This window comes from Poecilia mexicana, unplaced genomic scaffold (assembly GCF_051168715.1).
Source record: "Poecilia mexicana isolate PSO_F unplaced genomic scaffold, ASM5116871v1 scaffold_22, whole genome shotgun sequence".
Classification (NCBI taxonomy): domain Eukaryota; kingdom Metazoa; phylum Chordata; class Actinopteri; order Cyprinodontiformes; family Poeciliidae; genus Poecilia; species Poecilia mexicana.
In genome coordinates, this window is record NW_028263391.1 from 6,962,760 (window position 1) to 6,985,620 (window position 22,861).

At 40.6% G+C, this 22,861-nt stretch overlaps 3 protein-coding genes across 4 annotated transcripts; 1 reads left to right on the plus strand and 2 right to left on the minus strand.

Moving 5' to 3' along the window:
- The first annotated feature begins 9 nt into the window (after positions 1 to 9).
- On the plus strand, positions 10 to 7,006 carry fbxo30a (F-box protein 30a). Its single transcript, XM_015004865.2, has 3 exons — positions 10 to 218; positions 2,620 to 4,590; positions 4,714 to 7,006. Exons 2-3 carry the CDS (start codon positions 2,665 to 2,667, stop codon positions 4,915 to 4,917), a joined length of 2,130 nt encoding a protein of 709 aa, XP_014860351.2. The 5' UTR covers positions 10 to 218; positions 2,620 to 2,664; the 3' UTR covers positions 4,918 to 7,006.
- A 1,804-nt stretch (positions 7,007 to 8,810) lies between these two features.
- On the minus strand, positions 8,811 to 12,960 carry stx11a (syntaxin 11a). Its single transcript, XM_015004869.2, has 2 exons — positions 12,345 to 12,960; positions 8,811 to 10,241 (listed from the first exon to the last, which is right to left on the minus strand). The coding sequence occupies exon 2, from the start codon at positions 10,234 to 10,236 to the stop codon at positions 9,370 to 9,372; it is 867 nt and encodes a 288-aa protein (XP_014860355.2). The 5' UTR covers positions 10,237 to 10,241; positions 12,345 to 12,960; the 3' UTR covers positions 8,811 to 9,369.
- A 652-nt stretch (positions 12,961 to 13,612) lies between these two features.
- Positions 13,613 to 18,166, minus strand: LOC106928552 (syntaxin-11-like). Of its 2 annotated transcripts, none has more exons than XM_015004872.2 (2): positions 18,006 to 18,166; positions 13,613 to 15,351 (listed from the first exon to the last, which is right to left on the minus strand). In XM_015004872.2, the coding sequence occupies exon 2, from the start codon at positions 15,347 to 15,349 to the stop codon at positions 14,498 to 14,500; it is 852 nt and encodes a 283-aa protein (XP_014860358.2). In that variant the 5' UTR covers positions 15,350 to 15,351; positions 18,006 to 18,166; the 3' UTR covers positions 13,613 to 14,497. The 2 variants fall into 2 exon arrangements, with proteins under 2 accessions (XP_014860358.2, XP_014860356.2); XM_015004870.2 differs by lacking the exon at positions 18,006 to 18,166 and adding an exon at positions 16,597 to 17,115.
- Positions 18,167 to 22,861: the final 4,695 nt, after the last annotated feature.

Below are 22,861 nucleotides of genomic sequence, written 5' to 3' on the forward strand. Positions count from 1 at the left end.
GTAGTGCTGCGACGTCCTAAACCAGGATCAACACTCGGAGAGAACCAAAGGACCCGCACCAACTAAACCAGCTGCGGCCAATTCACAAGATTTGAAGTTGTTAAGTACTTTAAGTTGTTGATATGTAGGTATAGTTTCCGGCTCTTTGAAATTAACGAACCAAATTTAAAGAGAACAATATTGGCATAAATAAGACTTCAGGGACTTCAGTAACTCAGGTAGGTTGTTTCCAGAAGCTACCGGCGAGCTAACAACTGAGAATACAGAGTCGTACACGCTAATGCTAACAGGCTATTTGTGTTGTTCTTTTGTTAGCTTAAAAAGTTTTTTTTTTCTATCTGTTCGCCGCTGTTCGGCTGTTACTTGTTTAGTGATAAAACAAGTTTATGTAAATCCTATTATTTTTAGTGAAGTCATAGGAGGAAGGGATAAAAGTGGGCAGAAGGAATTACACCGGCTGATGTGTTGTTTACGTTTAGCTGAATGCTAACCTGCCAGCTGTTCTTGCGCAACTCTGCTGTCAACTGCAGCAAAGATTTCAACAATAATTATTATGTTTTAAACTTTTCATTTTAGACCAACAGCGTTGTTGCGGGTGTTTAAATTGCTGTCTGGAGACACAACGCCGTTCACATCCGTAACCTGACCTGATAAACAGTAAACTCATAAGCCATCAACTGGTTGTGTTGGTTTGGGAAAAGTCTTGGCATGTTTTCTGAATACCAGAGATTTTGAACAAAAGCTTAGTTTCAGCTCTGAAAGTAACATTTCAGGTTTTCACCAAACCTGAAAACCCCTGTTGTGAAATGTTCCTCACCAGACAAAAATATTTTTATTTAGTGTAGTTATTAGTATTCTTTGTTGTTCTTTGTGTGTGACAAACAAGCACTAATTATTATGTGATGTGGAAGTGAAATATTCATAATTCTTCCTGAATAATTATTTGAAAAGTGTACTTGTATCCAGTGGTGAAATTTGAAGCAAATTATAACCCAAAATATGCAGTCAGAACTACAATACAGTGGTTTAGATCATGAAATTTGTGTTTTAGAGTGGCTCGGTTAAAATCCGATATTTTAAATTCCTTTAAAAATAGCTGAGCTTGTTTAGTATAAAGAGGATAAAACAAAATTTTTAGTTGCTAGATGTGCGAAAGGCCTTAATGAGAGGTTCATTTTGGTATTGCATGTTTTCTCTGTATGTGAATAATGGCTGTAGTTATAAAGCAACCCTTTTCACAGTGATTACACTTTTCGCATTTGTTATTGAATTTCTCTTTTTCAGGGTACAACGTGTTCCTTTTTGAAATTTTCTAGTCTACAACATGGCAGGTTCTGTTTAAGTGATTAAAAATAATAATTATAAGAAGAAGAAAATTACAAGTCTTGTAGTAATCAGGTATGGGTGTGGCCAGTAAGCAGTAAATCTGCTGAATCACAGCTGCTATGATTTAACATGGGGGGGAATTGCTTTTTTTCTGTATTCACTCCGCTTATCTTCATCTAATTTGTATGTATATATATTTTTATAATCTGAAACATTTAAGTGGGACCAAAAGGTACAAACAGAATTCATCTGTAATGGCACAAACGCTGTTTCACATCACTGTATATACACCAGACTTTTCAGGTTTCTATTTGAAAAAAACAATTAAAAAATACAGTCATACTCACTAAACTAGCATATGCGTTCCATTGAACCTTGTTTGTCAAATTAAAAATATATTAAAGCAGGTGTTAAACTTTTAATTAGGCCCACATTTCTATGTTAAATGTCTTTTTTGTATTAGTCTGATGTGATGTTCTAATTTTAAGTCATGTTTTCATCAGTTTTGTGCTGAAAATCATTAAACAAAGGCTCAAAAAACATCAGTCTGTCTGTAATTAATCTTTGTGTTTCACTCGGTGAATTGAGTTACTAAAGTAAATAGTTTTCAGTAATATTCTAATTTATTGAATAAATCTGTACGACAATGTATAATTTTTAGGACTTCAACTAACAATTATTTTAGCAATCGATTAATCTCTGTTTGTTCTGGTGATTAATCAGACAAAATAAATTGGCACGTTCTGCAGATTTTTATTAAACTACTTGAGCCTTTTCAATGCAATACTAGAAATTCTTTTAAAAGGTGGAATAAATTAAATTAATTTTTAAAAATAACAAAATATTTTATTTCCTAAAATGCAGTAGTTTATTGAATTGTGTGAATATATAAAAAAAATCCACTTGAGGATTTCAGGGTAAAACACATTTACAGACAAAGGTGTTTTTTTTTTTGTTATCTTAGAAGCAAAATATATACATGTCCAGTTTTGGCTTAATTACAGCTTTGAATATTTTATTTTTTATCAGCAAATGGCCTTTTCTTGAGTCCATATTCTCCAGATAATGATTAATTGATTACTAAATTAGATGACAAGTATTTAAAAAATTCATTAATCCAATTAATTGTTTCATCCCTAATAGTTTTTCCTCCACTTACCCAATAGGTGTACAAATCCTAGTACATTTGAGTTTGTTGTGTTGTGACACGATGTGAAAAAGTTTTAAGAATAAACACTAAAGGTGAGAGATTCACTAAAAGTCTTTTTTTAAATCCTTTGTCTTTGTTTACAGGGTCCAGCTTTTGACCACCCCACTGCAGGCAGGAACTACTTTAAAATGGAGAACCTGCATCCGCACTGCCTTAAATGCATCAACAGAAGGTGCATGGCCAAACCAGAGCCGGGTGTCTCCTGCGATCTGGTTGGCTGCCCTCTCGTCTGCGGGGCTGTTTTTCACTCCTGCAAGCTGGACGAACATCGTCTCCTGTGCCCCTACGAAAGACTGCCGTGCCTAAACAGCGGCTTCGGCTGCCCCTTCACCGTCAAGAGAATCAAAATGGCGCAGCATCTGGAGACTTGCCCTGCCAGCATAGTTTGTTGCACAATGGAGTGGAATCGGTGGCCTGTGAGCTACGCCGATCACAAGTCCTACGAAAACCTGAGCAAAGACTTTGACGAGGTGGAGCAGCTGGACATGGCTCTAGCTCTTCAGGATCAGAGGATGCTATTGGAATCGCTGAAAGTTACAACCAACGTGTCGAAGAACGGAGAAAAGGGAGCAGGTTATGGGAATGAAATGGCGTCGGTGTTGGGCAGTGAAACAGTAGAAATGGAGGAAGAACCTTACAACAACTTGTACAGAGCTTCAGGGGAGGCGACCAGGAGCTTAGCTGCTGCGCTCGACATCCTCACTAATTCCAACAACATTGGCAAAATCATCGAAAATATAAATGGAGATAAGAGTGGAGTGGTCCATAATGGAGAAAATGGGGAAAGCAGGCATGTTGCTGAAGGCGGGAGGAACGTAGAAATGCTTGAGAGTGACAGTGATTCAGAGTGTGAGCTGGGGGCTGTGGGTGGAGTTGATTGCGCAGTGGAAACGGATGGAGATGAAGATGCTGCTAACTGGTCTGAAGAAAGGAACTTTGTGGAATTGCATTTTGAGGAAAAAGATGTCATCAATGAACCAATTCAAAACGGTGACCTCGTCTGGCCTCTCATCCCTCAGGACTACATACCCGTCGTAGCACCGGAGCCTCCCGCGCCCCAGCTGGTCCCGCTCACACCGCCATTCCTGGTGTCGGATCAAGTGAGAAGGAGCTTCTGCAGGTATCGGTGTTGGAAGCAGAACTTGGAAGTGCTCAGCATGTTTACATATAACGTCCCCCAGGCCCTGATCAACCCTTACTTGTTTCGAGTAAAAATGGAGGACAAAGCGGTGGACACATCTGACCTGGAGGTAGAGGAGGACCCGATGGGGCTCCATGGCATTGACCTCATCACTGCAGCGTTGCTGTTTTGCCTCGGGGATTCCCCGGGAGGCCGGGGGATCTCTGACAGCAGGTTCGTCGACGGCTACCACATTGACTTTGGCACTCAGACATTCTCCTTCCCTTCCGCCATCCTCGCCACGAACACCATGGTGGGCGACATCGCCTCAGCCTCAGCCTGCGACCACGCCAGTCCGCAGCTTTCCAACCCCAGCCCCTTCCACACGCTGCGGCTGGAACTGGTGCTTGAATGCGTCGCGCGGTACCAAACCAAACAGCGCTCCATGTTCACGTTCGTGTGCGGGCAGCTCTTCCGACGCGACGAGTTTTCGTCTCACTTCAAGAACGTCCACGGGGACATCCACGCTGGCCTCAACGGCTGGATGGAGCAGCGTTGCCCCTTGGCGTACTACGGCTGCACTTACTCCCAGAGGCGCTTCTGTCCGTCCGTGCAGGGCTTTCGGATCATCCACGACAGACACCTGGGTTCCTTTGGAGTGCAGCCCGGATTGCCTTTGAAAACCGGAGACAGCCACTCAAGAAAGCCCCACCACATCGACGCTCAGTACGATCAGTTTAGCAATCTTCCTTTTGAGGTGCTGCAGCACATAGCGAGCTTTCTCGACAGTTTCAGTCTGTGCCAGCTGTCCAGAGTGTCTCGCACCATGAGGAACGTGTGCGCCAGTCTGCTTCAGATGCGTGGCATGGTCGTCCTGCTGTGGGAGAAGAAGCGGCGCGATGACGGGTCTCCTTCGTGGCAAATAACGCACAAGGTTAGAACATTCAGGTTCTATGTTGTATGGTCATTCAATTGTCAAAATCCTTGTCATAATTAAAGCAACTGTGAGTTTTTCTCGCCACGGTTGAAGTCACATGCTGTTCTCGTGTTCTGCCAGGTGTGGCGCTTCAGCACGGCCTTCGGCACGGTGAACGAGTGGAAGTTCGCCGACATTGCCAGCATGGCCGACCACCTGAAGAAGTGCAAGTTCAACACAATCGCCCGCCGGGAGGAAGCCATTCCTCTGCCGTGCATGTGCTTCACCAGGGAGCTCACGAAAGAGGGAAGATGTTTACGATCGGTTCTGAAACCAGTAGCATGAACACTGACGGCATTTTTTGACACCTTTTTCTTTTTGACTGACCAAGAGAACTTTGATCTACTTGTACGTTCTTCAGCGTTTACAGACATTTACTCTCTCCACGCTTCAAAACTGCAACTCCAGTTAAAACGGTGTCAATTTCAGGTTATTCTTTGTTTCACTTTAATTTACAGGAGACTATGTCAGCAAGGTGTTGTGGTTCAGCTGAGGTCGCGCTGAAATTCAAACGTTTTTCTCCACAGCATCTCAAATGGTTCCACTAAAACGTACATCAGCTCCGTTTTAAATAGAGATTAGGTTTTTTACTGAAATATAACGTTGTGATATTCAATATCTATTATGATTTACCTAAATTTTCCCCTATTTTCTTTCTATTTCGTCAGAAGGATCTTGATCAGGGAAAGGCGAATAGTAAAAGTTCACCTTATTGGCAAAATATACAAGATCATTCCTATTTCTTGGCCCAAAACAAATGCCTACAATCTATATATATGTTTTGCTAAACCCTACTTTTCTATATAATGAATGATTTTTTTTATATACATGTTTTTTTTAAATGACTTAAACTCGAATACTACTTAACGTCTGACAGATTTCTTAGTGAGACGTCATCACTGCTGTTAGCCGGTTAAAACTCTTTTTCACAGCTTTATTAGAACATATTGAGACAGACCAAACACCTGAGCAGAAGTTGGATGTTTCCCAGGATCCTTCTGCTTTCAGCTCACCAGCATTGGCGTGTCGACATCGCCGTCTCTGCGAGGCACGTCTTGTGGTTGTGGAGTGTTTTGTCTTCATTTCTACTTGTCATTTCTGAGTAATTATCTGGCTTATTCAGGGTGAAATGAGAAACGCTATTATTCAGTCTGTTTGGCCAAACTTTACCAGCAGCTTATTATTTTTTTTGTGGGTTCTTTGCTCCAAAAATCTAAATGGAGCAATGAGATGAATATGAATGTACTTGGTGAAAACATAAGTGACATAAAACCCTGCTGGCCAGGTTTTAGGAAGCTTAACCAACGATTTTGAACATCACTACTTTTTTCATCTTTGATTTTGATGTGTTGAATGTTTTTGCCATTACCTGCCAGGTGGGTAAAAATGGATGGCGTCTCAGGGTTTTAGGATGTTTTTGTTGTGATGTTAGTTGTGAGACGACGATCACAGCCGCGGTCTCCAAACTGGCACAGTATGACGAGCACAGGTTGTAGTGCAGCAACAGAGAAATCTAAGATTTTATGGGTGTTTTTTCTGATTGCTGAGATATTAAAACAGGTTGTTTTTCAGATATTGAGATTAATTTCATTAGCATAAAAACACGTTTTGAAACACCGTGTGTTTTGTTTCTGTTTGAAAGAAAATGCTTGAATCGTTTTTTTTTTTAATAAAAGGTAGCGGAAAATGTCAGCTACTTTAGGTTTTAGCTGCCAGTTTTCATCTTTGTTTTTTTTTCCCTCCTCTTTATGTATATATTTTTTAGAGGTTGCTGTAAACTCAAAGCTTTATTTTTTATCCACTTGTGCTATTACACTTTTATTTTGGTACTTTAAGCTTTTTTTTTTTTTAAAGAAACCTGCCTCAGTAAGGTGTAGATGTGAATTATTGGTTTGCACATGAATGCATGTACTGTAAACTCCTACAGGTGACCGGTTTGTTTTTGCTTGACATTTTGCTGTCACTCTGCATGTGAGTTTGAAACATGTATTAATCAGTTCAGCTGCAGATTGATTTTTTTTTTTTTCTACAAATATTTTTTAGGCATCTGGATTACTTTTTTCACTTTTCTTTTGACTTGAACCACCAGGTACTTAAGCTATACTTCATCACATGTGCCCAGTGTTCAAATTTAAACAGATGTATGTATAGTAAGGGAACTGGTCTTTCATCGGTCCATAAGTTCATGATCCCAGGAAGAATGCAAGAGAAAAAAATTAATCTGCTGATTATTTTCTAAATGTAGCCATTTTTTGTGTCTGCAGTGTGTTGACAGTATTTTAACTTTTATTTTCACTCCTGTGTTTTGTTTTTCTTGCACCAAAGTATGTCAGTTTGTTTGTAGGTAATAAAGAGTTTTGCCAGTTTTTATGCATTTATTTGTATTTATTGATGTGTATGCAGGTTTAACACCATTCTTGACTGAAAACTGCCATGTTTACACAGAACTTTTTTTTATTTAAAATTTCCTGGTCTAAAGTAAGAGCTCAATCAGTTTCAACCAAATAAGCACTCAGTGTTTGCTGTTCACACTAAAAAAATTCTAGAAATTTATAGTAATAGTTTAAAATATGATGCATTTCCTTTCTTGTCCTGTTTTGGTAAAAGGGTCAAAAATTTTTTTTATGGATTTGTTAAGGTTAGTTTCTCGGAAACGTATTCATAATTCTTGTAACAGAACCACTAAATAATTTTATTTGACAGACCAACATATAGGAGCACATTTCAAGGACTATTTCATCTCGTATATTTTTACCATGGGATTTTTCTGCCAGGCAAACGTTTGCGTCGCATACGGGTATTTTTATGACGTTCTGTGACTTGAGGCTACTGCTAACTAGCTGTTAGCATACCCTTGCTAGCTAGCTAGCGTTGTGCATCTAGATAAAAGCGTCATTTTATTGCCAGTTGCTGGACAACAGAGTCTTTGCCACTGATTTGCTTCTGTTGCCAACCCATACGATGCTGTGCATTCTGTGCAAGAAAGCTTGGGACTACAACTATATAAAATATGGAGTGTTATTTTGTACATTTTTGCCATGTACAAAAATGTCCATGAAATTTCGTTGATAATGGACTTAAAATGTATTTGAATTGGTGAAACCTGCAGAAACCCTGCTTACAGCTAGATGGCACCAAATTCACACAACTTATTCCTAACTGAAGATGTTTAATGAGTCCTTGTGTCTTGTAGTTTCGATACCGTTTTGTCTGTGTGTTAAGACCGGACAGCATTATAAAAATATTTAAATAAGGTTAAAATTGACAAGTGACTTAATGATGTTCCAAGATTACTAATGTAAACGTTGTCCTTAACTTTGAAGCCTGGATGAAAAGCCCTTATTCATCATATGTAAATATTTTAAAGGAATTTTTTCTTGAGTTTCCCACCCTCCTACATGTACAGGCAATAAGCCCACACATAACTCTCAAACAGCCACACTTCCCATCAAACCTGGGGGTTGCAAACCCACAAGGATATAGCCCATCGACTCTAATCTCCCACACCTAAACCTTCTCTGCCAGGCTGGGGTCTGCAGCTAACCACAACAAAACAAACGTGAGCAGTCGTGTGCGGACGACGGGCAACTTTGTAAAGTCTTGGTGCAACGCCTCTGACAGAGCTGGTCACACTGCCTGTAAGCCCCCCCCCCCCACCTCAGCCATGTAAACCACACCGATGCTGCTGATGGAGGAAGTGCAATCATTGCAGACTCATTTCAACATTGAGTGGCGACGTTGCAGTTTGAAAACGCCCACGACAACCACGGCCATCTGACTCACCTTCATGTTACCAGCTGACAACTGGCACCTCTGGTGGGAGATGGCGTGTCGCACATTTTCACCTTGCTGTCGCGCGGCCAGAAGGCCCGCTGCACGAACCGAGAGCCTTCTGATCTGCTCTCCATTCTATTGTTGTTCCTCAGCCTTAGCAAACACATATAGATTCAGGTCACGAGAAAAGCTGACGTATTACGTGACTGGCTTCTGTTGTGTACTGTTGACTTAAGATAATACCATTTCATCTGAAACTGCAGGAGCTCTCAGTCGAGAAAGACAACAAAAGGCCTTTAGGTGAATTAGGTTGGCCAGGCTATAGTTTCGCAAAGCATGTAAACATATCTTCCCTTAATTAGAGGCCTTAATGTATTTCTAAAGACCTGCTGAACAACAGCAGCTGCAGCAGGAACCAGAACCGCTTTTATTTCCAGTTTCATGCTTGCGCCGTCCAAACCACTCAAAGGCATTTAATCTCACTTAAAAAAAAAATCACATTTAAATATTTTACACTGCAAAAATGACAAAGCTGAGAGTCTAAACACAAAGTTAAAAGGTATTGTACTTTAGATTTATGTCTTTGCAGGAGGTCAGAGGGAGCTGCTTAAAATATAATCAAAGTAACAATCAGGAAATGTAACATCCAAATTACACCCTCAGTTTTGCATGAGTGTGTGGTTTGAAGTGACTCTTCCTTCTTCTTAACACTGTAAAAAAACAAAAAGAACTGTGATGTCAAAGTACTGATGTTGGACACCACGGCTGCAGTGCAACACTTTAAATTAAATAGACACAGACACATGGCCGGCCCAGGATTCTGCAGGATCCTGGGGCAGCAGCTGATTTAAGGCCCCGTAATCTTAAAACTCACTTAAAAGTAGACACAAATTTGAAGATTTTGCTCATGCCTGGGGTCAGCTCTGTAGATATGGATAAAGGAATCGTTTTGCTAAACAAGTCTCATTTGCAGCAAGGGAAGCAGCAGCAGAAAAGCTTCTTGCACGGATTGTTTTTCTTGTATTTCACAGCCTTCTTGATCTCAACCGTAGCCTTGGCAACGTAGTCCTGAGTCGCGCCAACGTTGGCCTCTATGTTGTCCAGCATGGAGCCCTGCTCCTCCACCAGCAGCGCCAGCTGAAAGAAGAGTTCGTGGATGTCCTTGATGCGGCTCTCCAGCTCCAGCAGCTCCTTGTGCCTGTTCTCTATCTCGTTCAGAGCCGACCTAGCAGTCCTGCCCTCCTGGAGGAGATTATCCACGAAGATGTTGCACTTCCCTGTCTCGATCATCTCGTCTATCTGCTCCCTGCTCACCTCCTTGCCCATGATCTCCGCTTGCCTCTGGATGCGGTTTTTGCAGTTCTCCCTCTGGATCATTTCGGCCTCGTTGAACTCGGATATGGCTTCGTGGAAGGCGCTGGTCAGGGACACGTACTGCGAGCGCACCATGCGAGCCACGGCCGACGTGGGGCCATGCTCTTCCTCCAGCTCCTTGCTCAGCTTCCCCATCTTCTCCAGCCGGGCGTAGATGGCCTCCCCCCGTGCCTTGATGTCCCTACCGAGCGCGTTGGCGTCCCGCTTAATGCTGCTAAACCTCCTCACCGACGTGAGGAAGCGTGTGTTCTGCTTCCCCATGCGCTTCACGTCCAACTTGAGAAGCAGCATCTCCTTCCTCATCATCTGGGCGTCTTTGTAGATGCTGTCCATCACGTCCTCGCCCTGGAAGACGACAGCGTGCTGCTCCAGCAGCTCCTCATCCTCGTTGGGGCCACTCTCCTCCTCTGTGGGGGTAGAGGGGAAGGTCTGCAGCTCGCACAGTCGGTCTTTCATTTTGCCTGCAGGAGTGAGCAAGAAGCTTAGTCAACCTCTTTAGGGAAATAACATTTTACATTGTAAAACAGAAGCTACTGTAATACCATAGATCTGTTGATCGAATGTCTACCAGAAAAGGGAAACAGAAGCAGTTTTTTTGTTTTTTCTTGTCTTGTGAATTATCTGATCTGCATCAAAGCCTTCCTAAACACAAACTGGGCCACAATTGTTAAAAATAGGTCAGTAAAGTGGCATGCAGTCACCGTTTCAACAGCTGCAGGCAGCAGAGTTTCACTCTCAAAACAGTAGAAAGGTTAGGCTTCCATTTTTGGGCAGATAGAGTAAATAAAAGGTACCAATAGCCTTAGCAACAGTTTCAGCCATCTGCCTTTTTAGTTTCATAATTATGAAATAGCTGAAAACAGGAAGAGTGAAGATAAATTTGTGTATAAGAACAACGAGAAAAGAGAACTTGTTGTGAGGTAGGCGGGAAGGTTACTTGAAAACTTCAAGAAGATTCTGGTAAACTAAATAGAATCGTTTGATTTGAGAAAGAAATTCACTTCTGGTGAGACTAAGTTGCAGTCAACCAAAAGTGGATTGGAAATGCAGGAAAACCAGCTGAAGATAAAAAAAGGACCAACTCAATCAATTAATCAAGTTTATTTGAACTGCAGACACAAAGCAGTTCAAAGTTACATCGCATTCTATAAAGATTACACTCTAAAAACAAATTTTGGAGCGTGTTAACTATTAGATATTAAATCTATTTACATTTCAACTAATTACTGTAAATGTACCATCCAATAAAAGTAACATTCTAACAACACTATTCTTTAGTAACAATTTTTTTTTATTAAGGATTAACTGAGGAGCTTAACTGAGCTAACCATAAGCTAGCTATTACCGTTTGTCTACAGCAGTGAACAGAAATGCTGACATGTTCAATGTTGATATGATACGGTTTTGTTATGAATGAACATTACAACAGCAAAAGTTGAGATTTGTCATTAAGAATTGTGGGCCAGAAAGTTGCAGTGGTGGGGGGAAAAATTAGGATTGTACCCCACCATAGGTAGCTTAGCGATAGCGCTAGTGCTAAAGTCCAACTTGTATAGAAGGAATCTGGATGCTAGTCTGTTAAATGTGGGATATTGAAGGTATTTAGACTTTAATTAAGTGCATAAATGTGCAGCAAGTTTCAAGAAATTATATATATTTTTAGAAACATTAGCTACTTCATTGGAATGTAACAACACCCAACATTTATTGAGCACACAAGAGAAGGGTGATGTTGGTATGTTTTTATGGACTGTACTTTAAATTAATTTCATCAAATGTTTTTCAAGATATGTCTTGACTTTAACTTCTTGCCTTTGGTGATTATTTGCACAATTAAATCATGGCTAAATATTTTAATATAAATCCATAAAATGGTTTTCTTTAAAAATCAAATATTCCTTAACTTGTCACCTTGTGACCCACAAAAAGTAGGTATCAGAAGCTTAGCTACTGGTTTAGTGTACTAGTTATTCTATTTACTCAGTAGGATGTAACAAAGGTGCCAGCATCACTAGTTGACCTAAACTTTGGAGACGCTGCTACAGCTCCATTAATTTTCATATCCTGCATCATTTCATAGTTTTAAACAGAACCTTGTGATTCGTCAACATATATATCTAGCATTAATACGCCCAGTTTCAACTATAACCAAGAAATTTTAAGATAACCTGACCTAGATTTTTCAGAAACTTCTGTAAAACTTTGAGGCTATTCTGAACAAACTATTTTTAGAAAACTCCTATAACAAACTTCCGATGTTCTTATTCAGGTTTCTAGGAAGGAAACCCGTGAACTACTTCCTCGGATGTGATGATGCGCAGATATACTTAGCCGCTCGTCTCAGACTCAGGCTTGTACAGAGAATCCGCTATTAACATTTACTGATAAATGAGCGATTAAAACTTGTATTTTACAGTCAAAACGTTAACCAGAACGCTTTTTTTTGGTCAGACTGATGGAGAAAAACTGACAGAGACAACTTGACTCACCCCACCACTCAGTGAACTTATAGATAGTAAATAATAGAACATTACAGAAAATATAGTTTAAAAGATTGCACATACCTTGAAGCGTCACCCTTCAGCGGTACTACGAAATTAAACTCACAGAAGTACAAGCAGCGAGCGATGAAAGACTCATTTCCTCTTTTTGACTCGGTTCCAAATGTGAATATTTCAACATGCAGCGTGCAGTGAACGGAGTGAGGGCGTCTGACAACACTGCAGCGCCGTGAGCCAACGCGGAAGATCACGCCTTAAGTTCTTCATCACCGCCGCTGGGTACAGGAAGAAGATCCAGCAGTCATTCAGAAGGTGCAGCCCCACACACTGTGACATGTTACGGTTATTAACAGAAAGATATTAAACAAACGTCAAAACATTTTATTTTTTTAAATCCATCCACCCATTTTCGATATCCGCTAGTCTTGTCAGGGCCTGTGCCAATCTCCAGCGGACATTGGGTGAGAGGCGGAGGGAGAAATAACCTGGACAGGTCACCAGCCAATCACAGGGCAACACAGAGATACACCTGGGAGTCGTGTAGTTGGACTTTGGGAGGAAGATGGAGACAACACAATAATACACAGGCTACACCAGTGCAACTAGGATTAATAAATGTTCAAAAAAATGAAGCTGAAATAAATGATTTGTAAGATTTTAAACTTTTATAGTTTTTTTTCCATCCCCGTAATTAATGAAATTACTTAACTACATTAGACACACACTTAGAATATGTGCATGAATGCTAAATGGTTTGTTAATTAAATGGATAGAGGGACAAACTGGCATTAAAATGGTGTGGAAAGGAGGCACAGACTGGCAAATGCCATTGTAGCATGTTTACGATGTGAAAGATACAAAACATCAGTCTCTTCGACCTTTCACCATCGTTGTAGTTTCAGTTGTTTGTTCCAGAAAGGAGCCGTCTCCGACACTGGATCATGTTTTCCATACCAACGAGGCATCAGCTGGAGAAGTTTTCTACAAATTGAGGACTAAAAGGAAACGATCTCTAATCAGTTGCTAGTAGGAAATGTGCTTGACCCCAGTAAATAATCAGGAAGTCACTCAGAGTTGGTTTGGTTCTGTATGGGTCATAATCACTCATATTTCATAAGAGTCAACCAGCCAAACAGGGATCAGAGGCAAGGTTAACACAAATGTGGCTCATAAGATTAAATACACATTTGAAATAAAATTAAATTTGTTTTACATTCATTAGAATTTCATGCATCATTTTATGTGTGCATTTGTCAGCTGATCAATAAGATATTTAAATGTAATGCTAAACAGGGTTAAGCAGAAACAGAAATTACAGGAATTAAAGTTGATTGTTTCGTATCTTTTTTTTTATTATTGACCTACTAAGCTGGTCACAGAATGTTTTTCATTGCAACATACTTCATATCTTTACATAAAAATATTGGTGTCAAAGGCATGGAAATTTAAAGCAGCACAAAATTAATGTTAGCTCAATTAGAACAAGGCGTTCCACATAAAAACAAGTAGAAATATTTCCTCCACAGATTCTGAGAATTTACAGAAAGCGCTTCTTTGTCTTTCAGTAATAAAACTTTCTTTACATTCAGAGGCTTGCGTTCCTTCAGTACTTATTAGATTTACCTTTTTGATTTTGTCCCATTCCTACTGAGCAGGTTTGCAAATGTAACAGTGGTCACTACTATTTAAAGATACTTGGATGATATGAGTTACAATATTTCATTTTCATTTGGGATAAACTAAGCATTTTTTGTATTTGAGTTGATTTGAATACCATCAGCTTCAATCAGCTCCTTCACAAGACCTTTAGCTTTCTTCTTTTCAGAGATTTATATGCAAATTTTACAGCAAAGCATCTTCATTTCTTCAACCATCTGGTTTCTGAATGACAACTGCTTCTCTTGCTTCATATATTTGCTTAAATAGATGAATATAGTAGCACAAAATTTTATTCGCTTTAAATGAGAAGTTTACAAAGCCTAGACAGTAGCATCCAGACTGTCCAAAATAGTTTTAAAACCATGAATTTTGAAGAAGTTGGTAAAACGTCTTACTTATGCATTGTGGAAATAGGTTTTCAGTAGCTTATTGGTGTCTGACACAGCAGTTTGTTCTTATACTTCCTGTCATGTAGGTTTTTGGATTTGCTGCTTATCTTTTCCGCGTGTGTAAAATAAGCACCGTCATAACCAGATCTGTTATTTCCTCATCACAAATCAAGGCATTTTTTTGTAACACGGAAAACAGCCACAAAACATCTTCTTGAAGGGGTTGTTTTTGTCCGAAGCGAGGGCTCTGTCCAGCTGGAACGTGCCCTCCTGGACGGTCACCTCGGCGCTCTGGACGTTCCTCTCGATGCTCTCCACCCCGGCCCCTTGCTCCTCCACCAGCATGGCCACATCCAAGAAGAGCTCCTGGATCCCCTCGATCCTCCTCTCGAGCTCTTGCAGCTCCCGGTGTCTGCTCTCGATGCTCACCAGGGCCGAGCGGGCGGTCTGGCCCCCCACCTGGATGCTGAACATGCGCGGCTCCTCTCCCTCCATCATCTCCTCCAGCTCTGTCTCGCTGACCTCCCTCCCCACCACCTCCATCTGCCGCTGGATGTGGCGCTTGCAGGCCTCGCTGTGGCTCATCTCGGCCTCGTTGTAGCCGAATATGACCTCCCGCAGCGCGGCGCTCAGGTAGCGGTACTGGGTCCGAGCGACGCGGGCCGCGGGGTCAGAGGAGCCCCGCTGGTCCTCCAGCTGACCCCGGAGGTCGTTCATCCCGTGCAGCTGCTGCAACACGGCTTCCCCTCTGCGCTTGATGTCCATCCCGATTGTGTTGGAGTCTCGCTTCGTGACATCGGGAAATGAAGTCTTGTTTAACGTCTGGAAGTTCACTTCCTTTAGCTCGCCAATGTCGTTCTGGATCTGCTGGATCTCCAGACGGATCCGCTGGGCCTGCTGCAGGATCCCATCCAGATCCGGGTTGGAGTCTTCGTGTTCTGAGCGGCCGTTCAGGTCCACAGCGCTGAAACCTTCAGGATCAGTCTGGGCCTCCTGCAGGTGTCCCAGTCGGTCTCTCATGTCTAAAAAACAACAGGAAGGAGGTTAGATCCATTCATTTAACAGTAACACATTAAGCACAGCTGTGCTTCCTACAGAGGCTAAGAAAACCTTCCATACCCCATCTAAACACTTCCATTTCTGCCATATTACAGCCACAAACTTAAACATGTTTCATTGAGATATCATGCGAAATGAAAGAAAATGTATACATTTCATAAAACAATTTTCAAATTTGAAAAGAGTGGCTTGTATTTGGGTTCAGTCCTCCCTCACTCAACACCTCTCCAATCTGTTTATTTTGGTTGTGGTTGGTGTCCTGTAACTTTAGGTGTGGTCCTGCTGCATAATGGCTGAATCAAAGGCTTACTCATTTCCTCAGCGTGTCATCAAGTTCTGCAGGACTTCATCCATCTACCCACCAAACTTGACCTGACCTAACATGATACTGCCACCACCGTGTTTCAGTGTGGGAATCTACTTCTCCAATGTGTAACATTAAATATGGAGCAACAACAGTTACATCTGACAGTTTCATTTGACCTTCTTTTGCATGTTTGTTGTGTCCCCCAAACTGCTTAATAAAAAACTTCAGTTAAGACAACTTATGAGTTTAATTTATCTATTTTATTGCAAGTCTTCCAAAGTGACTAAATGTGTGGAGTGTTTAACTATTCTGTTGACTGATGGCTCCTTCTCTGGGTTAATTTTATTTTAGGGTATCAGCTCACCGAACTTCTCCGATTTTATTTAAAAATTGTAACATGAAAAACATTGTGGTTGGATTGTGACAAATTCTGAAAATGTTCAAATTTTAGCTAATTTCTTTGGTTTGCAACTTTGGCCCTGCTAGAAGAACTAAAACCCTCTTTTAGCCGATAAATGTCCCACTCCATCAAAAGCTGCTAACAAAACAGGAAGTAGGTTCTTAAAGCATTTTTCTCTGTTTTTGACACAGGCCATGCTGATAGGAGTGGTACGTGTGAGCTGAAAGATTTACATGCGTCAAGTTTTTTTGCTCTCTTTAAACCACCTCAGCTTCTGCCCAAACTTGAAAAAGCTTGCTTCCCAAATGAAAAAAAAAAATCAATTATAGATCACAACAAATTAACTAGTTTTCCAGGTAATGTTAATAATCTACTTTTAAGTTAACAGTGAATGAACAAACTACATTCCAAACACATAAAACCCATCGAATCACCAAGGCTAATTTGATCTTCTGAATGCAGATTAAATGATATAAACTGTGCATAATGTCCAGTTCCTACCAGTGGTGTCTTTGTGAAAGTTTGAAGCTGAGGCTCTTTGCCTGCAGAGATCATTGTGAGCACAGGTGTGCCAAGTTATCTTATAGACTTCAGATGGGCCTGAGTGAAAGGGATAGGTGCGCTTGATTCTCTGTGATGTGTGTGCCAGTTGGGTGGAGATAGTAAATGCACTCACAAGTGTACCATTTGCTATTTTAACTTGACAACATGCTACATTAACTCACAATTCTGGGGGGAAATCCAATACTACAGGGAGCTGAAGAGAGCAGTTCTGAAAGTAAAACTTTGCTGTCAGAAAATTACATTTTGAAATACATGTTTCTTCATTTTCATTTAGTTCTCTAAAAGGCTCTCAAGTATGTGACTTTAATCTTTAATAAGATTACAAGATATTTAGCAATAAAAAAAATAAAAAAAAATAAAAAATACTGCCTGCACTTAGAGAGGAAATTAAAGTACAAACATGAACTTTTCACAGTTTTAGGTTTAGGGTAGATGTGGGTTCAATTCTAGAGAAATTATAAGTAAAGGCATTTAAGTGGACTAAACAGATTGCAGGTGAACTTAATGAACTTCCTACATCTGCTACTGCTGATTGCAGTTTTTGCAGGGAAGTATTTAAAAATCCTCGAATGTTTCCACATTCTATCACATTACCATCAGCTACTTTAATACATTTTCTGGAAACATTTTAATGTGATAGACCAGCTGCCACCACCGTGTTTCACTGAAGGGATGGTGGGATCAGAGTGATGTGCAGCGTTAGTTTTCTTCCACACAAAGTTTTGTATGGAGGCACATAAAAAAAGCTAAATTTTGGACTATTTTCCTTAATTTCTTTCTCCCCGAGTGGGTAACAGCAAATTGCAAATATGACTTCCTGTGGTGTTTTATCAACATGCAAAGCTTTATTCTTCCTACTCTTAGCCAAAAAATACTGAAGCTATCACTTGCACTAAAAAACATAAATAACTTTATTTTTATCCCTTCACATTGGTTGAAAGGAGCATCCACTGGCTGTTTTTGAATGTGTGAAGGCTCCCAGCATGCGACCTCACTAAGACATGCCCTTTTTCTCATTGGCTTCGTAAGGCCAATATCCTCTGCATCTCCAGTAATCAGGTCATCTTAGATGAAGGTTCTTGATCCAGCAGGACATTTCTCAAAACTCACCAAACAAGTTCCAGTACATGAAAAAAGGACAGACTAAGAATAACCGAGCTTGTCTGATAGAACCTCTCAAACTTTGAATTGAATTATTTACAGTGAAACACAAGTGATGAACAAAAAACAATTTTCTCTTATTTTATTCCTAAGAAGGACTCCAGTACAGGCCTGTTTAGAGGCCTTTAAAATCATTTCTATATTAGAAGAAATCACTATAATGGCAGAATTTTTTCATCCCTTACTTGCGCTGGTGTGATTTTTCTGTAGAGGCCTCGCAGCTCGTTTCTTTGTGACCCCCTAATTAATCCCGATCATATAGAGACAGGTGCGAGGTCCAGCGAGCGTGGCGACGGCTCGGGCAGCTCCAGAAGACTTCAGGTAAATGTTAACCCTCATCACTGATGCGCCTTAGAAACCAAACTTTCTGCATTCCTGTTGCGTCACATGGAAACGGAGTAAAGCGAAGACCGGCCTCTCGAGGATTTTATCAGGAGGAGAAACCGGTGTTGATCCTCCGCATTCCTCTGATCGGCTGAAAGTGCGTGAACTTTTCTGGAAAATCAATTTCTGTTACTTTTTTCTGACAGGTTAAAACAGAGCCAGTTCCTGGACTCTAGAAGCAAAATCTTACAAAGTGTTTTTGGTCTAGTTTCTATGAGTGACCTTTCAGCAAGCAATGGGAGCTTGCTTTAAGAAAGTGACTCCTGATGAAAAAGTACTAGCTGTAAGTGAAGTAGTCTGCCAGTGGGACAAGATATTTGTCTCATATTATAAGTTAAAATATCACTGATGTTGGTTTTATGTTTTTGCAGTGTAAGAATAGAAAACAGGAAGTGTTTTAGATATGCTATCTCCACAAAGGGTGTGACTTACATGTTCAGACGTGATAAGACATCAGAGAGATTTGTTCTTCTAACATTGAGGTTTCTGTGGAAAAGGCTTCTGGTTTAATGAAACACAAACTCTGTCCAGGAGAGCTGCGAGAAAACAAAAGGCTGAAAACTAGAGCAAGGTTTTAGTGGGTGTGTGGGAGGCAGTGTGATATAGTTATTTCCAAAGAAAAACAGTATCTTTTTTTTTGGATCCGCATGATTAGCAATTTCCACCACCCTCTGTGAGTCTGAGTCACACTCGGCTTGCGTTTCGAAGGGGATTTTTGTTGCAGAGTCACTGGGCTGCTGCCGCTCACTCTTCAGCTGTCGTTCCTATAAAGAGACGAGAAGCATGAATGAAAACCGCCACCGCTGCCGCTTGAGGATTCCCCTAGAAACCACAGCAAAAGCAGCGAGTCTTTGTCGTCTCCTGTTCCACTCACCTGGTCCTGAGAGAGCGCCTCCAAAAAGTATTCATCTGACTCTCCCCCCCTCCTCGCTTATCAATTAAAATCCGGGCTTTCATAAATATTGCTGGGTAAAACCCAAATACGGTGATGTTTTTCATTTCAAATGAATGAAGTTTATGAACTGGAATTTATGTTATGAAATAAACAGTGAAGTACATGTAAGTGTAATTAAGACATTTTTCTGTGCAAGGAAACAGTATGTTGGATCCAGTAATTGATTTTAAATGAACACTCCTCTTTAATGAAGCAGAATCATCAGTGATTACATGCCCAAATTGTGTTTTTGAATTTGCAACACTTTATAATACTGAGCATGTATGTAGTAACAGCATAGAGGAAAAACTAACCTTTAAGAATAAACCTTTAGCATAACCTGTCTGAATGTAAAGTGTCATCTGCTATGTCATGCACTAGGACTATAATTAGGTTTCATGTAAAATAATAAAAAATATTGATGAAAGTTGTAGCTCCTTTAGCGACTGAATTTGAAAGTCCAAGACAATAAAGAAGTTTTCAAGTCTGTAGGATGAATGAGAGAACATATTTGGTGCTCAGTAAAGTTCAGCGTTTGGTGTCTATAATAAATTTTGTGAAACAGTGAAAGAAGGGAGCAATTTTATCATCCATGGAAGATAATTGTTGGAAGCTGGGGTTTGGATTCTGTGTGGATTTCTTCAGGTTCTACAGTTATCCACCAGATGGAGCCAGGGAGTTGCTACTGAGCAATTACACACACCTGTTAATCATCTTCTGTATGAGGGTCAAAAATATACCAAAAACATGACTGTAATGGAAAGTAGCATTATCTTAGACAAAGTCTTCCTGCAGAAAAACATGACAGCTAAAAAGAACATGTGGTATGACATTCCATCTATGAAGAGACCAAAAAACAGAAATGCCATGTAACATTGAAAAAGTGAAATATTCGGAGAGTAACAAATGAATGTATGAGTGGTGAAAAGTGATCATTATATGCTCCACCTTTTGTATTAAGCACCATTAATAATCATTTTGTCATTTTGAGATCCAGGCGAGGTTACACAGCTGTGTGTGTACAAATGCTGCAGTGGCTGATGTAGTAAGAAGATATAGCTGATGGAATAACTTAGGGGGCACAGTGAAGTCCAATTACAATTGAATGCTATTGGGATCTTTAGAGGTTCACAAAAGTGAATCATAAAAAGTTTGGTGCAAATCTGATGATGCATGTATGATTTAGAGACGACTGTATCCATACAGCAAGGGATTTTAATTCGCCATTCGGCCACAGCCACATGGTTCAGCCAGCAGCCAGTGTTGACAGTTCATCGTGTCATTTTGGCACAGGTTGAAACCTATATGAGTCAAAGTGTAAAAGTAAGACATTAAGACATTAAGCAGAAAAAATAGGTGACTTCCTGTTGGAAGCAAGGGGGAGGGAGGGACTCAAAACTGAGGAATTTAGAGCCACCGTATGGCAACGGCGTTACAGGTCACTTCGCCACACCTACTCATTCCATCGAAATCCATCTGTGTTGGAAACCCAGTCAAACCCACACGTCTTCTGTCTCTGGACACAGATTAATGTTGATTAGGGCAAAGGGATCAGATAGAGACCGTTCCCAGTAAAGCATGACACTTCCTATTCTCAGGGGGCATGGCTTACGTGATGTCATTATTTGACCATTGGGTATTGTAGGAATCCCGATGATAATCAATCACTGAAAGTTTGGTGCCTCTGTGAGTTTTTGTGTAGGAGATATAACAGTTTTGTGTTTCATGGTGAATAAGTGAACTTTGACCCCAGGTATCTCCCTTTCAGCATGAAGGAAAACTCACAGTTTTGATAACTTTTAATCGGCCATGCCGTATGAACAAACTGACCAAGTTTGAAGCCAATCAATCGAAATCTCGTAGGAGGAGTTAGATCAGATGCAAAGGCTGTAAATGTCCAAAATGGGTCAAAATTGGAACTTCAATCCAAAATGGCCGACTTCCTGTTTGAGTTGCACTATGACATTAATTGAATTTTCTGTGTATCTTGGGGAGCTCTACAAGTGTACCAAACTTAATGTCTCTACGATGAAGTAAGGTCCATGTGGACGGTATTTTGAAAGTTGCCAGGTGGCGCTGTTGGGCTGTTTCTGTTGCGATTTTTGTGACGACCTTAAAATACGTAATTTTCACGCAGACTTGACACGTCCGCCAACTTTGGTGAGTTTTTGAATATGATAACGCCCCAAAAAGCTAATTCATTTGATGGAAGCATAATAGAAAGAAGAAGAAACAGGACTATTACGATAGGCCTTCGCAGCTTTTTAGGGCCGAGCTTAGCTGCTCGGCCCTAAAAAGTTGAACTGAAGTGGCAAATGTTCAAAATCAAGAAAGAAAATATTTCTAGAGAAAACAGGCTATAACCATTAGATGGCGACAAAAGCCATCCGGTTTCAGGGAGTTTTCTCTAAGGAGGCAATTGAGAGACGTTCAGATTTTAATATAACTGGATATTTTCACTGTTTAATTTACAAAAATTTTCCAATTGAAACCACACAAATTGGTGACTATAGTTCAGAGCTTCTAGAAACAAATAAACATTTTATATACAATAAATCAAATAAACTTAATGTAACTAAATAACTTGTACTTTTAAACTAGTGTCAAGTGTATTATTTCTAATCATACATTTTAAATACACCATACACCCACATGTCACGTCCAAAGGAGGCATGTATTATAATTTTCAACCAAGCAAAGTGAAGTTAGATTTATGCCTGAAAGATTTTACCGCCGTTCCCAAACTCAGGTCAGCAAACATTACAAGCAAAAAAGCCTAAATTGTGTTTCCTGTCCTCAGTCAGCTGGTTCTGATTTTTTCCTAAATCAATAACCTGTTTAGGCTTTGCTGATCTCCAGTCATGATGTTCGCATGTGAACAGCCAAAACAAAAAATAAAACACACACACATGTTTGTGTGGCTATCTTTGTGGGGACTTTCCATTTACTTCCATACATTTCTACAGCCTAAACCTTTTTTCCTAACCCTAACCAAAACTCAATTCACACCTTAGTCCTAAATCTGACCCCTGACCTCAAAACAGGGTTTTCCCCTTGTTGGACCACACACACGCACACACACAGCCTCCTGTGGCCTCTTTCTCTTTCATTAGATATTGGACAAACTCTGGGAAACGGCTTTCTGCGAGCAAACCAAAAATACATCCTGAACCGAAGGATGGAAACCTTCAGGATTCAAAGCCAAGTAAAAGTAAAATCTAATTGTGTGCTGTGCTGCCCATTAGTCCTCTGAAACCAGGTTTCCATGACCTCTTGCCAGGCTGATTCCCTGCTAGAGGAAAGTGAGCTTGATCTTCTTTTCACACAGAAGATGCGATTGCTTAATCTGAGATCTTAAACACGGGTCAGTCCAGGAACCTTGCTGGCGTCTTAAAATATAACTTTGTATGTTTACACAACTTGCAACTCCATAAATAATATCTAATGTAATTTTCTTGCTTTTTTTCCTCACCGACTTTTACAGCACAGCCAAGAAAATCTCAAAACTCTGGCTGACAGTCATGGTTTTTAATCGAATTTCACGTCCCCTAAAGGAAAAATCGCAACAGGGCCTTAGCAGGGACTCGGCCGCCGGATCAGAGCCGCACTCTCCCAGCTTGGATAGGGCACCTCCGACAACAACCAGGTAACACGGGAGCACATGCACGCACATGCGGTGGGAGCCGCTCGGACCCCCCACGTTTTTATTGGATTACGTCTCAT